This window comes from Rhinatrema bivittatum, chromosome 1, assembly GCF_901001135.1.
Source record: "Rhinatrema bivittatum chromosome 1, aRhiBiv1.1, whole genome shotgun sequence".
NCBI classification, from domain to species: Eukaryota; Metazoa; Chordata; class Amphibia; order Gymnophiona; family Rhinatrematidae; genus Rhinatrema; species Rhinatrema bivittatum.
In genome coordinates, this window is record NC_042615.1 from 820,503,509 (window position 1) to 820,517,787 (window position 14,279).

The window sequence follows — 14,279 nt, forward strand, 5'->3', positions numbered from 1 at the left end:
CATGTGGGATCTGGGTGACATAGACAAGGCCTGTCAGCCAAGGCATTCTTTAATTTCTGGAAAGCCTTGGTAGCCTCTGGTGGTTAATCTTTGGTGTTAGCACCTTTGCAGGTAAGAGCAGTAAGGGGTGCTGCCACAGAGGAATAATTCGGAATAAACTGGTGGTAATAATTAGCAAACCCCAGAAATCTTTGTAAGGCCTGGAGCCCCATTAGGCGAGCCCAATCCATGATGGCTTTCACCTTGGCGAGGTCCATCCGACATCTGTCTTGTGAGACTATGTATCCAAGGAAAGGAAGTTCCTCTTATTCAAAGAGGCATTTTTCTAGTTTGGCATAGAGGTTATTCTCTCACAGATGTTGTAAGACAGTTAGAACATCTTTACGATGGGAACTCAAGGTCTGGGAAAAAATCAATTTGTCATCCAGGTATACAAACACGTAGGTATACAATTGATCATGGAAGATCTCGTTGACCATTTTCTGGAAAACCACTGGGGCGTTGAAAGCCCGAAGGGCATGACCAAATACTCATATTGCCCATCGTGGGTGTTAAATGCGGTATTCCATTTATTGCCAGTCTTGATGAAGACGAGGTCCGAGGCCAGGCAAAGGTTAAAGGCAGGTGGCAAGTAGACGTGTCAGAGTCCGGGCAAGGGTTAGAGACAGGCAGTGGTCAAGCATATACAGAGGCAAAAAGTCAAACCAGGTATTCGTCCAAGGGAGAGGAAGAGGAATGGATAGGGCTGTGGCAGCAAGAAAAGATGGGAGCAGACCAAGCAAACGAGGACTAGGGCAGGCAGTGATGAAGACTGGAACAGGCTGAAGTCGAAGACTGGAACAGGCTTGGGAAGCAACACGCACTACACTTCAGTAGCTGGACCTGTTGCTGAGCGAGTTGCTTCTGGGGAGCAGTCCTTATATAGGGCAGAACGGATGATGTCATCTGTAGGGGCCATGGGGGCTTTCCTGCCACAGTCCCTTTAAATGTCAGGAAGTGGTACGTGCATGCACCTAAGGGGAGGCGCAGTGCATTGCTGTCAGCAGTGTCCTGCTGGTGGCATCTCACTGCGCGGAGGAGAGGCATCCTGCTGCATGGTTTGCCAACGGCATCTCGCCACACTGGGAGGCAGTGGGACCAGCTCAGCCAGGGAGGTAAGTGCAGTGGTTCATGGGAGCAATCCAAGGAACGCCAAATGCAATAGCTCTTGTGAGAATTTTTGAAATATTATAGAAATGAAAAGTTAAGCAAAACTGTAAAAACTAGTGAAATCATCTTAAAATTCACCCCTTAAGCCTGCGCAGACTGGATGGACCTTTGGTCTTTATCTGCTGTCATTTACTATGTGACTATTTTTACTAAGCCAATGGCAACCAATACAATTGCTGTAAAATTAGCAAATAACTAAAAGCTGAGCAGCTGCATTCTGCAATTGCTGCAGAACTTTCAATTGATATTTAGGGAGAGTTACAAGAATCTTCTTTAGATTAAATATATTTTTAAAATATTCTGTTAACACTATACAGTGTATATATGATTATTCTTTTAAACAATGATAGGTCCTTCCTCAGCTGTCTCCATAAGATAGCAAGTTTTGGCCATCTGATCTTTCAGTACTATATTCTAATAGTACACTGGCTACCCATTGAACAAAGAATTCAATATAAGACTCTATGCACCATACATAAATTAATACATGACGAAAAGGCAGAATGGCTGAACACGGCCCTTCGCGTACACGTCCCCAATAGAAACCTGAGATCAGCAAACAAAGCACTGCTAACTATTCCCTCAGTAAAAACAGCCAGACTATCCCTAGCAGGACCTATAATATGGAACACCATGCCTTTAGAAATCAGAATGCAAAGAGACATCAAAAAAGTCTAAAAACATGGCTTTTTAAGCAAGCATACCACAAAGAGAATGGAGAGTAGAATCCCGGGAAATGTAGGATGCGGTCAGCAGAACTGCCATACACACACACACCATCTTACTCGAATTGTGTGTATTTTATTTTTTTTCAACAACAAAAGGACTAGATTTAAGTATTAATTTATCTTTTAGCTGATATAAGCTAGAAGTAGACATGACTTATCACAACCACTAAGTAATATTTAATATGAAACTGTTACAGTATTTGTTGGCACCTGTTTAGTTAATATATTATAACACATTTAAGCAAATATGTAATTATGTGCCTTATTGTGAATCACTGTGACGGCAGCTTGCTTAACGACGGTATAGAAAAGATTTTAAATAAAATAAATAAATAAATCTTTAAACAGAAGAGGCTTTGATTTTTTTTTTTTTACTTTTCTAAATAATTCCATTATATATCAATCAGAAGATTCCTTCCAGGGATGAACTAAGCCAAGCAGGAGGGAAGATGCATCAGACATCCTGAGCTCTCTGTCCAATGATAAACCAAATTCTTAGAGTACATTCAGTCTTTTCTAGTTTGCCAATTGCCTTTCTTTCAGTCTTTCAAGAAAACGGAGAGCAAAGCTCACTTTTTTGGGGGGAGGGGGGAATCACATTAATATCTGCTAACTTGTACATGTATAGTACGTCCTTGTAACTGATATCTAGTACTCAAAGTCCAATCACAAAGTCAACTTTAAAAATTAAAACTTCCCATGGAAATAACTCCAGCATAAAAGACATGGAACCCAGGATCTGCAAATAATCCCAGACCCTGGAAACCAACAGATGCAGCAGCCGAAAGACCTGACTCTGCAACTTGACTACTCTCTCCGCGCCCCCAGATATTTCAAAGACTGGGTCGGCTTTAAATGACTCTTTACCAGATTCATCACCCAGCCCAATGAATCCAGGAGCTGCAGGACCTGCTGGACTGAGTGACAGCACTCCATTTCTGATTTTGCTCGTACTAACCAATCATCCAGGTACGGGTGCACCAGGATACCTTCCTTCCTGAACACAGTCGCCACTACCACCATCACCTTTGTGAACGTGCAGGGTGCTGTTGCCAACCCAAACGGAAGGGCTCAAAATTGGAAATGCTCCACCAGGACCATGAACCTCAGGAACCTCTGGTGTTCGGCCTGAATGGAGATATGGAGATAAGCTTTCAACAAGTCCAAGGATGTCAGAAATTCCCCTTTGTGCACTGCCACTATCACCATGTGCAATGTCCCCATCTGAAACCGCGGCACCCGGATAGCAACATTGACCTTCTGCAAATCGAGAATGGGTCGAAAAGCCCTCCTTTTTGGGCACCACATAGTTCACGGAGTACCGACACTGTCCCCTCTCCTGAGTGGGCACAGGAAAAATGGCGAGCAGGAGCTGTAGCCATTGCAAAGTATCCCGCACCGCGCTTGGACCGGGAGATGCAATGGTGGATTACAAAGGTGTCCCTGAGTGTATGGGAAAATTCTAAGGTGTAGCCGTCTCTTACCACTTCCAAGACCCACTGGTCCGAAGTGATTCTGGTCCAGTCAGCCTCCCTCCGATAGCCACCGGAGAAGAGTGGACCAGCTCGCTTTCATTGGCCAATCTTATTTCCGCCCCTTCCCTGGGACCCACCATCCCTCGGAGGTCTGCGATGGGCTCGAAAGGACTGCTGCCTGCCCAAATTCTGTTTTTGCACTGCTGGCCCAAGGTGCCTGCCAGCACAAAACCTCCTGGCCTCTCGGAAGCGAGCTTGCGGAGGAAAAGACTTCTTGGGGGTCTTCCTGTCCTCAGGCAACTTATTACCCTTCAACTCCCCCAACTGCTTCATGAGCTGCTCCAGATCCTCCCCAAACAGCAGCTTGCCCCTGAAGGGGAGGTTAGACAGCTGGGCTTTAGACCACACAACTGCTGACCAATTTCGCAGCCATAGGAGTCATTGCACTGCTACCGCAAAGGACATGCTCTTGGCAGAGACCCTGACCTTGTCATAGAGGGCATCCGCTACATAGGCCACTCCTGCTTCCAAGTGGGTAACTTGTGCTGCCTCAGCCACCGATCCCGACCGCTTATAGTTTGCCTTCTGCACCCAGCACAAGCAGGATCTCTGCATCAAGCTTCCGCACTCCACTGCACACAGACTCAAGACTGATACCTCAAACAGCCTTTAAAATAAAATTTCTAGTTTCTGATCCTGGACATCCTTCAGTGCAGTTGAACCTGCCACAGGAATGGTCGTCTTCCTGGTAACTGCAGACACCACTGCATCCACCTTGGAAATCTTCCACGAGTCCGTTTGTTCCGGCAAGGGATATAACTTAGCCATAGCACCTTTAAGCCCACTTCAGGAGATTCCCACTCCTGATCCACCAGCTTCTTCACCTTCTTCGGCAATGAAAAAGCCTTAAGAGGTCCCCGTAATCCCTCTAGGACCGGGTTTACCCCTTCATTATCCGAATCCTCCGGAGTGACCTTAATCTCCAGCTCCTCCAGTACCAGGGGAATTAGCAGGCCTAGCTCATTCCTACGGAACAGCCGAACCACCCGAGGGTCATCGCTGTCTGTGATCGGAATCTTGTCCGGATCCTGCATTGGATGCCCCAACATACTAACAGGATCCTGATCCGGATCTTGTATCGGATCCACTAAGGTACTAACAGTGTCCACGTCCTGATCCACCAGCCCTCCCTGCATCTGATCTGGATCATCCGTTTCCTCTGAAGAGTCTTCTTCTACCACAGCCCAACTGAGACCCAAGGCTTGCAGGATCCCTCCGGAATCTGCATGCCCCCGATTCCTAGGCTTCTTAACCGTCCGAGATTTCCTGGGCAAAGGCTTCTTGGTCCCTGCTCCCTTTCTGGCCAAATAGGCCTTATGGAGCAGGACAAAATCTGCAGAAAAGGTTTCCAGAACCAAAGAAGAAGGGTCAGCGTAAGTGTCCCCCTGCGCTTTTTCCCTTCCCCTGCAGGGCCCTGATCCGCAGGAAACAGTGTGGGAGGGGAGTTCTGAGGCTCTGCCACAGCAGCCTGACTCCTAACACATGCTGACAAAATGGCCGCTGGCTCCTCTGACCTCCCCAGGGTCTCCACAACCGGCCGGCCCAGCTGACCTCGTGTCCTGCCACTACTTGGAGGTTCCGCAGAGGTCCCCCCAGAGACACATTCCCTGTAAAACACGGGCGAATCGAGGAGAGCCTGTTTTGAACCACGACAAACTTTGCCGTCCTATGCGGTAGGTGGCATGCAGGCGCGATCGGGCCTAAAAATAGCCTCTGCCAACATGAGGAGAAAACGGCACTGTCCAGGCCCGACCGATGAATGAATTCGGCCCCCTACTATACTCTTACCTGCCTCCCGGGAGAGAAATCCAGCCACGAAGTAGATGGAGTAACGACCTCGCCTGAGTACTCCTGTGGGAACCGGAACTATGGCGCCCAGGGCCTGCAAGTGCTGCAGGGTGTCTAGCACTGCCCGACGTTTTCGGTGGTGAGAGCACGGGGAAACCATGTAGCGCTCGTGGACTGGACGAGCAAAATCTAAAGCGTAGCCGTGTTCTATTATATTAGGACCCACTGATCCGATGTCAAGGTGGTCCACTCCTCTAGAAAAAGGGACAGTCTTCCCCCTATTCTTGGAACCGAGGAGTGAACCGGCCTCGCTTCATTGTGTGGACTTGGTTCCCCCATGAGTCTGAGGGGCTCCATCTCTGGAGGGCCGCCAGCCTCGAAAGGACTGGCGGCCGGGCCCCTGCCAAAAAGACGATCCGGAGGAACGTGAGGAGTGAAAGCGGCGACTTCCCCGAAATCTTGCCCGCTGAGGAAAGGAGCCTCTCGTCCTGGGCCTGAACTCCAGTAGCTTCTGGACTTTGTTCTCTCCCAGAGATTTTTATCAAGTCCCCCAATTGCTGTCCAAAAAGCAGCCTTCCCTTAAAGGGCAAGGAACCCAGTTGAGCTTTGGATGAGACATTCGCCGACCAGTTCCGAAGCCATAAGAGCCGGCGGGCTGAGATCGCCGAGACCATAGTCCTGCCGGAAGTCCTTAAAAGATCATAAAGGGTGTCTGCACTATAAGCCACCACGGCCTCCAGCCGACCCGCTTGCTGTGCCTGTCCGATAGGGATAAAGCTGCCTACAAATCCTGCCCCCAGTGGAGACTGGCCCGCAGCGCAAAACTGCTACACATGGCGGCACGGACTCCTAGAGCTGAAACCTCAAAAATCTTCTTAAGTTGCAATTCCAACTTGCAATCCTGCAAGTCCTTCAAGGCCGTGGCTCCCGTCACCAGGATGGTGGTCTTTGTCACCGCAGACACGGCAGCATCCACCTTGGGTACCTTGAGGAGGTCAAGTGCATCCTCTGGGAACGGGTATAATTTGTCCATAGCTCGACTTACCTTCAGTCCCAGGTCGGGAGAGCCCCACTCCCTAAACAAGAGGTCAGTGACGGACATATGAAAAGGAAATGACCGAACCGGACCTCGGAGCTCCACCATCACCGGATCCATGGCGCCAAAGTGTGAATCCTCCTGAGGGACACCTCTATCCCTAGCTTCTCCAGGATAGCCAGGATAACTGGCCCTAATTCGTCCTTCCTGAACAAACAGACCACCTTGGGGTCAGCACCGTCCACCGGAGGCATGCCCACGTGCTTGGCTGGCTGGAGCTGATTATCTGGATCTGCATCCGGCCCCGGATCAGGAGCCTGCGGAGGAGACCCCCTGATCCGACTGATCCGAAGATGAGCTGTCCACCAGACAGGAAAAAGACCTAAGAGGGCGTTTGTCCTTAGGGGGTCCTACATCGTGAGGAGACTTAGCATGTTTTCGGGACAAGGAGGACTCTTTCCCTGCCCCTGATGATGCCAGTGCCTTGCGAGGTACCTTTGTACTCTGGCTCTTCGCAGCCTTGCGGGCCTTAAACACCTTGTGTAGCAAGAGCACAAAATCTGAGGTGAACAAAGAGGAAGACCTATCCGAATCTCCTCCAGTGCCCACCTCTGAGGAATGATCATCATCCCCCTCACCCTCAGCCCCCCCAGGGACACTAGGCCATGGTGACAACGGTGGTGACAACTGTGGTGGGCTGGTGAGTAAAGATGGCCGGCGCCATCTTTAAAGATGGCGCCGGCCATCCAGTGCTCCTACCATGTGACAGGGGCCGGCCAATGGCATGGATACCCTGTCACATGGTAAGGGCAAAGGGGCATCAGCGCCATTTTTTTTTAGAACAGCTGATGCCTGGGAACGGGAAATCTTTCCCCGAGGCCCCCCTGGATCTCTCCTCTCACCCCGAGGCCCCCCTGGATCTCTCCACGAGGCCCCCCGAGGCCCCCCTGGACCACCAGGTAATTTTAAAAGGGTTTGGGGGGGTCAGGAGGGGGGGTCGATTTAAAGGGTCGGATGGGTTGTTTTTTTTTTAGCGGCATGGGCCTCCCTAAAAAAAAGGGTCGGGAGAGGTGGGGGGTCCCTTAAAAAAAAAGGGTCGGGAGGGTGGGGGGTCGATTTAAAGGGTCGGGTGGGTTTTTTTTTTTATCGGGCCATCGGCGCCATTTTAATTAGTGGCAGCCAAAATGGCGCTGATGGCCCGAGAGCGGGAGATTGCGCCGGGACCCCCCCCCACTGGACCACCAGGTAACTTAACATTTTGGGGGGGGGTTGGGAGAGTGGGGGAGGGTAAGAAATTGGTTTTAAAGGGTCGGGGTGGGTTTAGGGGTTGTTTTGCTGTGCCGGTTTTCCCGCCCTCCCCCAAATAATTCCCGTGCCCTATTTAACGATACAATACAAATGCCCCTGACGATAAATCGGGGGCATTTGTATTGTATCGTGCACTCTAACGATTTAGAACGTGTGTGCGCTCCTAATTTTACAAGTGGGCGCACAGCCGAATAATGTCAGGTTTGAGCCACACAAGTAAGGGAATCTTATACCAGGCGCGTGTCCATTGCATGACCAGTTTCACCAGTTTGTCCACCAGTCTGCCCAGTCTACAACTAGGTCCACCAAACCCACCCAATTCTTTAGCCTGCACTCCCCCCAATTAGCCGAGACTCCCCCCAATACCTGTGTGATGCCTGGAAATACTTCTTTTTTTAGGCTTACACCTCCTCCATAGCAGAAGTAACTTTACATTCAAATGTACCCAGGCATGGGCCCAGGCGAGAAGGTAACTCTTGGCCCCGCCCTGGAACGCCCACGCCCCAGCCAAACCACACCCACATTCTGCTCCTTTTCCCCCCCCAATGCGAGATATTCATGCACTGGGACTTATGTGCACATCTGGGTGGCTTACAAAATCGGGTGGACAAGCGCATGTGCTACACGCCCACCCATCTCCCAATTTTGGCGCACGCCTGGCTTTTAAAATTCACCTTTAAGAACAAAGGTTCAGCCGAGCACATGGTCCTACCACAGGAGAAACCCTGGGCAGATTCCTGCCGTTCGGGCCTGCCTACGCAGATACAGACACCTATACATACTTTTAGACACACAGATCCCCTCTCCCCTATTCCCTACCATGTTCTGCACCATGTTGACCCTCTTCTCCCGCAGCTTGTGTGTGCATCGAAGGACGTCCACCTTTTTCTGTTCCTCTGCCATTTTCAGTAGGAAGTCCAGAGCAATAAAGGTCCCCGTGCGGCCAATCCCTGCACTGGAAACAGGAAAACCAAGCGTGAACCCTGCCCCAGGGTACTAATATGCTGTGTGTGTGTGTTACTCCCTCAGAAACTACCACAGGCCACTAATGCTCAGTGTGTGTCATCATTTGTTTCTCCTAGGAGGGAGTTAATACAGTATAACATTATCAGGTACTGGAAGTCATAGATACTCCAGACAAAACTCTCTTCCATGCTCTTTGTCATACACCCAGCCTGCTTACATAGGATCTGACACCAGATAAGGACCCTAAGCCACATCTAGTCTGCCCAATCAATTCCTATTGCAATGCCAAAAACTCCAGTTGACCAGGGCTCGCCAGTTAATATGTGTGCAGCAATTTGCAAAGATGACAATCTCAGAAGTCATCAAAACAACTGCAATTCCTCCACCTGCCCTTTGGCCAATCTACAGAATGGCAGCAGCATGGCATGTCTGATAGAGAGTGAGAGAACAGACCGAATGCGTGTTCTGCACACATGAACTGACTCAGGTAACAAGGGAGGACAGATAAGGACTTTTGGGGTTTTTGAAAACTGTAGTCCACGTTTTCTCAACAGATTTTATTTATTTATTTATTTAACATTTTCATAGACCGACATTCGTTGGGAACATCACATCGGTTTACATGGAACATAGTAGCATAACAGGGCTATACAGGGAAATGAGATTTGAAACAATATACTAGTTTGAATAGAGGTAATTAACAAAATAGTAACCTGTAAAAGAAAACCATATGATAGCTTGAAACAATGAAACAATGGTAATAAACAGAAAGCAATATTATAGCTTGAAACAATGATAATAAACAATATAGTAAATTGGAAAAGAAAATGAATTACAATAGTCCGACTCGTATGTGGCCCTTTGTGAAATGTGCTATACCTGCAATGGACAATCATGGGCCCAGTGCCTGGGGCCTTGCATTCATTCACCCGCTTCACCAGCTGCACGAGCTCTGCAGGCTTCTTAGGAACACCATGGTCTGGCCACATCAGGTAATGAAACTGCTCCACTGACTTCTGAAAAGGAGAGGCCTTCTGCAGAAGAGAAATAAAAACAATGAGGCTAGAGAACTTCAGGAAATAGGGAAGATTAATCCTAGGTGAGCACTTTATCCCATGATACACTACCTGCAAAGCGCACTCTGCCGGATTTAGCCCTGCCTTCACCCAAGATCCTGCTATATGCAGTAAAGATCATACTGGATTCTCCGTCATCCTTCCTGCATCCAACGAAGTGGACTTCTCCTCCTCAAAAGCTCATACCCTGGTGGGATCTGGCAGACCTGTTAGTCTGCCAGATCCCACCAGCCTCCATTTGGCACACTTTTTATTGAAGAGTAAGAACAGAGAGGAAAAGTGTTGACAGGCAGCTTCAGAGAATTCTCTGGACAAATAGTCTAACACCCCTGAATGCTCTTTCCATCCATCCGGTTCTAAGAAGCCTCCAGTAACGTAAGAACATAAGAACATAACAATATGCCATACTGGGTCAGACCAAGGGTCCATCAAGCCCAGCATCCTGTTTCCAACAGTGGCCAATCCAGGCCATAAGAACCTGGCAAGTACCCCAAAACTAAGTCTATTCCATACACAGCAACGTACACAGCAACAATCACTAACTACACTCTTCCACTGACAAAAGCCGGCACTCAAGTTAGGCACTATCATCATATCCTTCCTCTCTCTTCCTTTCTTCCTGTTCTCTCTCTGAGACTTTTCTGCCTTCAGGGACATAGTAGCCAAGTCCCAATTCAGTCTGGCAGCCCTAGTGCTGCCTTGGATCAGAAAGGTCTCCCAGGAGGAGAACATCACCCTGGTGTAGCAGGAAGTGATCCTGTAGCAAGGACCTGCTCTCCAGGGGATGTATTGTCCTCTCGCACCGAGGACAAGTCTCCCAGGGCTACTGCCCAGGAGGGAAGGGTTAGGCCGGCCATCATAGTTGGTGATTCGATTATTAGAAATGTAGATAGCAGGGTGGCTGGTGGACGTGAGGACCGCCTGGTAACATGCCTACCTGGTGCGAAGGTGGCAGACCTCACGCGTCAACTAGATAGGATTATAGACAGTGCTGGGGAGGAGCCGGCTGTCGTGGTACATGTGGGCACCAACGACATTGGAAAATGTGGGAGAGAGGTTCTGGAAGCCAAATTTAGGATTTTAGGTAGAAAGCTAAAATCCAGAACCTCCAGGGTGGCATTCTCTGAAATGCTTCCTGTTCCACGTGCAGGTCCCCAGAGGCAGGCAGAGCTCCAGAGTTTCAATGCATGGATGAGACGATGGTGCAGGGAAGAGGGATTCAGCTTTGTAAGGAACTGGGGAAACGTTTGGGGAAAGGGGAGACTTTTCTGAAAGGATGGGCTCCACCTTAACCAGAGTGGAACCAAGCAACTTTTAAACTAGAACAAGGGGGAAAGCCGACAGTCACTCAGCAGTGCATGGTTCGGAGAAATGTATCCTTGAAGGATACTAATGAAACAGGAGAGTTAGGGCATCCCAACAGAGAGGTACCATTAAAATCAAACATAGTCCATATGCCTATATGTAAAAAATCACCAAAGCTAATGATTTCCGAATTATCCCAAACAACTGAAAAGCAGGTTGTTAAAACAAGCAAAAACCACACTTTGAAATGTCTGTATGCCAATGACAGAAGTCTAAGAAGTAAGATGGGAGAGTTAGAGTGTATAGCAGCGAATGATGAGATTGACATAATTGGCATCACAGAAACTTGGTGGAAGGAGGATAACCAATGGGACAGTGCTATATCAGGGTACAAATTATATCGCAATGATAGGGAGGATCAACTTGGCGGGGATGTGGCACTTTATGTCCGGGAGGGTATAGAGTCCGACAGGATGAAGATCATACAAGAGACTAAATGCTCAGTAGAATCTATATGGGTAGAAATCCCATGTGTGTTAGGATATATACCTAACACACATGTGTTAGGTATATATCCCATGTGTGATAGGAGTATACTACCGTCCACCTGGACAAAATGGTCAGACAGATGATGAAATGCTAAGAGAAATGAGGGAAGCAAACCAATTTGGCAGAGCAATAATAATGGAAGATTTCAATTACCCCAATATTGACTGGGTAAATGTAACATCAGGACTTGCTAGAGATATAAAGTTCCTAGATGGAATAAATGACTGCTTCATGGAGCAATTGGTTCAGGAACCAACAAGAGAGGGAGCTATTTTAGATTTAATTCTTAGTGGAACGCAGGATTTGGTGAGAGAGGTAAAAGAGGTGGGGCCACTTGGCAACAGCGAACATAACATGATCAAATTTAAACTAATAACTGGAAGGGGGACAATAAGTAAATCTGCAGCTCTAACACTAAACTTTCAAAAGGGAAACTTTGATAAAATGAGGAAAATAGAAAAAAACTGAAAGGTGCAGCTGCAAAGTTTAAAAGTGTTCAACAGGCTTGGACATTGTTTAAAAATACAATCCTAGAGGCACAGTCCATATGTATTCCACGCATTAAGAAAGGTGGAAGGAAGGCAAAACAATTACCATCATGGTTAAAAGGTGAGGTGAAAGAGACTATTTTAGCCAAAAAACTCATCCTTCAAAAATTGGAAGAAGGATCCATCTGAAGAAAATAGGATAAAACAAGCATTGTCAAGTTAAGTGTAAAAACTTTGATAAGACAGGCGAAGAGAGAATTTGAAATGAAGTTGGCCATAGAGGCAAATACTCATAATAAAAACTTTTTTAAATATATCCAAAGCAAGAAACCTGTGAGGGAGTCGGTTGGACCATTAGATGACCGAGGGGGTTAAAGGGGCTCTTAGGGAAGATAAGGCCATTGCAGAAAGACTAAATTAATTATTTGCTTCCGTGTTTACTAATGAGGATGTTGGGGAGATACCAGTTCCGGAGATGGTTTTCAGGGGTGATGAGTCAGATGAACTGTGAACCTGGAAGATGTAGTAGGCCAGATTGACAAACTAGAGAGTAGCAAATCACCTGAACCAGATGGTATGCATCCTAGGGTACTAAAGGAACTCAAAAATGAAATTTCTGATCTATTAGTTAAAATTTGTAACCTATCATTAAAATCATCCATTGTACCTGAAGACTGGAGGGTGGTCAATGTAACCCCAATATTTAAAAAAGGCTCCGGGGGGGATCCGGGTAACTATAGATCAGTGAGCCTAACTTCAGTGCCGGAAAAATAGTGGAAACTATTCTCAAGATCAAAATGGTAGAGCATATAGAAAGACATGATTTAATGGAACACAGTCAACACGGATTTACCCAAGGGAAGTCTTGCCTAACAAATCTGCTTCATTTTTTTTGAAGGGGTTAATAAACATGTGGATAAAGGTGAACCGGTGGATGTAGTGTATTTGGACTTTCAGAAGGCGTTTGACAAAGTCCCTCATGAGAGGCTTCTACGAAAACTAAAAAGTCATGGGATAGGAGGCGATGTCCTTTCGTGGATTACTAATTGGTTAAAAGACAGGAAATAGAGAGTAGGACTAAATGGTCAATTTTCTCAGTGGAAAAGGGTAAACAGTGGAGTGCTTCAGGGATCTGTACTTGGACCGGTGCTTTTCAATATATATATAAATGATCTGGAAAGAAATACGACGAGTGACGTTATCAAATTTGCGGATGATACAAAATTATTCAGAGTAGTTAAATCACAAGCAGACTGTGATACATTACAGGAGGACCTTGCAAGACTGGAAGATTGGGCATCGGCAGATGAAATTTAATGTGGACAAGTGCAAGGTGTTGCATATGGGGAAAAATAAACCTTGCTGTAGTTACACGATGTTAGGTTCCATATTAGGAGCTACCACCCAGGAAAAAGATCTAGGCATCATAGTGGATAATGCTTTAAAATCGTTGGCTCAGTGTGCTGCAGCAGTCAAAAAAGCAAACAGAATGTTAGGAATTATTAGGAAGGGTATGGTTAATAAAACGGAAAATGTCATAATGCCTCTATATCGCTCCATGGTGAGACCACACCTTGAATACTTGTACAATTCCGGTCGCTGCATCTCAAAAAAGATATAGTTGAGATGGAGAAGGTACAGAGAAGGGCAACCAAAATGATAAAGGGGATGGAAACAGCTCCCCTATGAGGAAAGGCTGAAGAGGTTAGGGCTGTTCAGCTTGGAGAAGAGACGGCTGAGGGGGGATATGATAGAGGTCTTTAAGATCATGAGAGGTCTTGAATGAGTAGATGTGACTTGGTTATTTACACTTTCGAATAATAGAAGGACTAGGGGGCATTCCATGAAGTTATCAAGTAGCACATTTAAGACTAATTGGAGAAAATTCTTTTTCACTCAACGCACAATAAAGCTCTGGAATTTGTTGCCAGAGGATGTGGTTAGTGCAGTTAGTGTAACTGGGTTCAAAAAAGGTTTGGATAAGTTCTTGGAGGAGAAGTCCATTAATGGCTATTAATCAAGTTTACTTAGGGAATAGCCACTGCTATTAATTGCATCAGTAGCATGGGATCTTCTTAGTGTTTGGATAATTGCCAGGTTCTTGTGGCCTGGTTTGGCCTCTGTTGGAAACAGGATGCTGGGCGTGATGGACCCTTGGTCTGACCCAGCATGGCAATTTCTTATGTTCTCATATTCTTATGCTTCTCTTTCTCTTAACCTCATACTTCTACCCTCATTGTCATCTCCTCTTCTCTTTAATCCCCATTTCCCTCTTTTCTCTCCTAACTTCT

General features: G+C 47.1%; 1 protein-coding gene across 3 annotated transcripts in view; it reads right to left on the reverse strand.

Annotated features, from left to right (window-relative positions):
• Positions 1-14,279, reverse strand: part of LOC115078964 (receptor-type tyrosine-protein phosphatase mu-like) — a 122,130-nt gene that overhangs the window by 37,784 nt on the left and 70,067 nt on the right. For all 3 annotated transcript variants that reach the window (XM_029582043.1, XM_029582041.1, XM_029582042.1), the window contains exons 7-8: positions 9,450-9,604; positions 8,424-8,559 (exon numbers count right to left, since the gene is read on the reverse strand). In XM_029582043.1, coding sequence (XP_029437903.1) covers positions 8,424-8,559; positions 9,450-9,604 — 291 coding nt within the window. The remainder of the gene's footprint in view (positions 1-8,423; positions 8,560-9,449; positions 9,605-14,279) is intronic.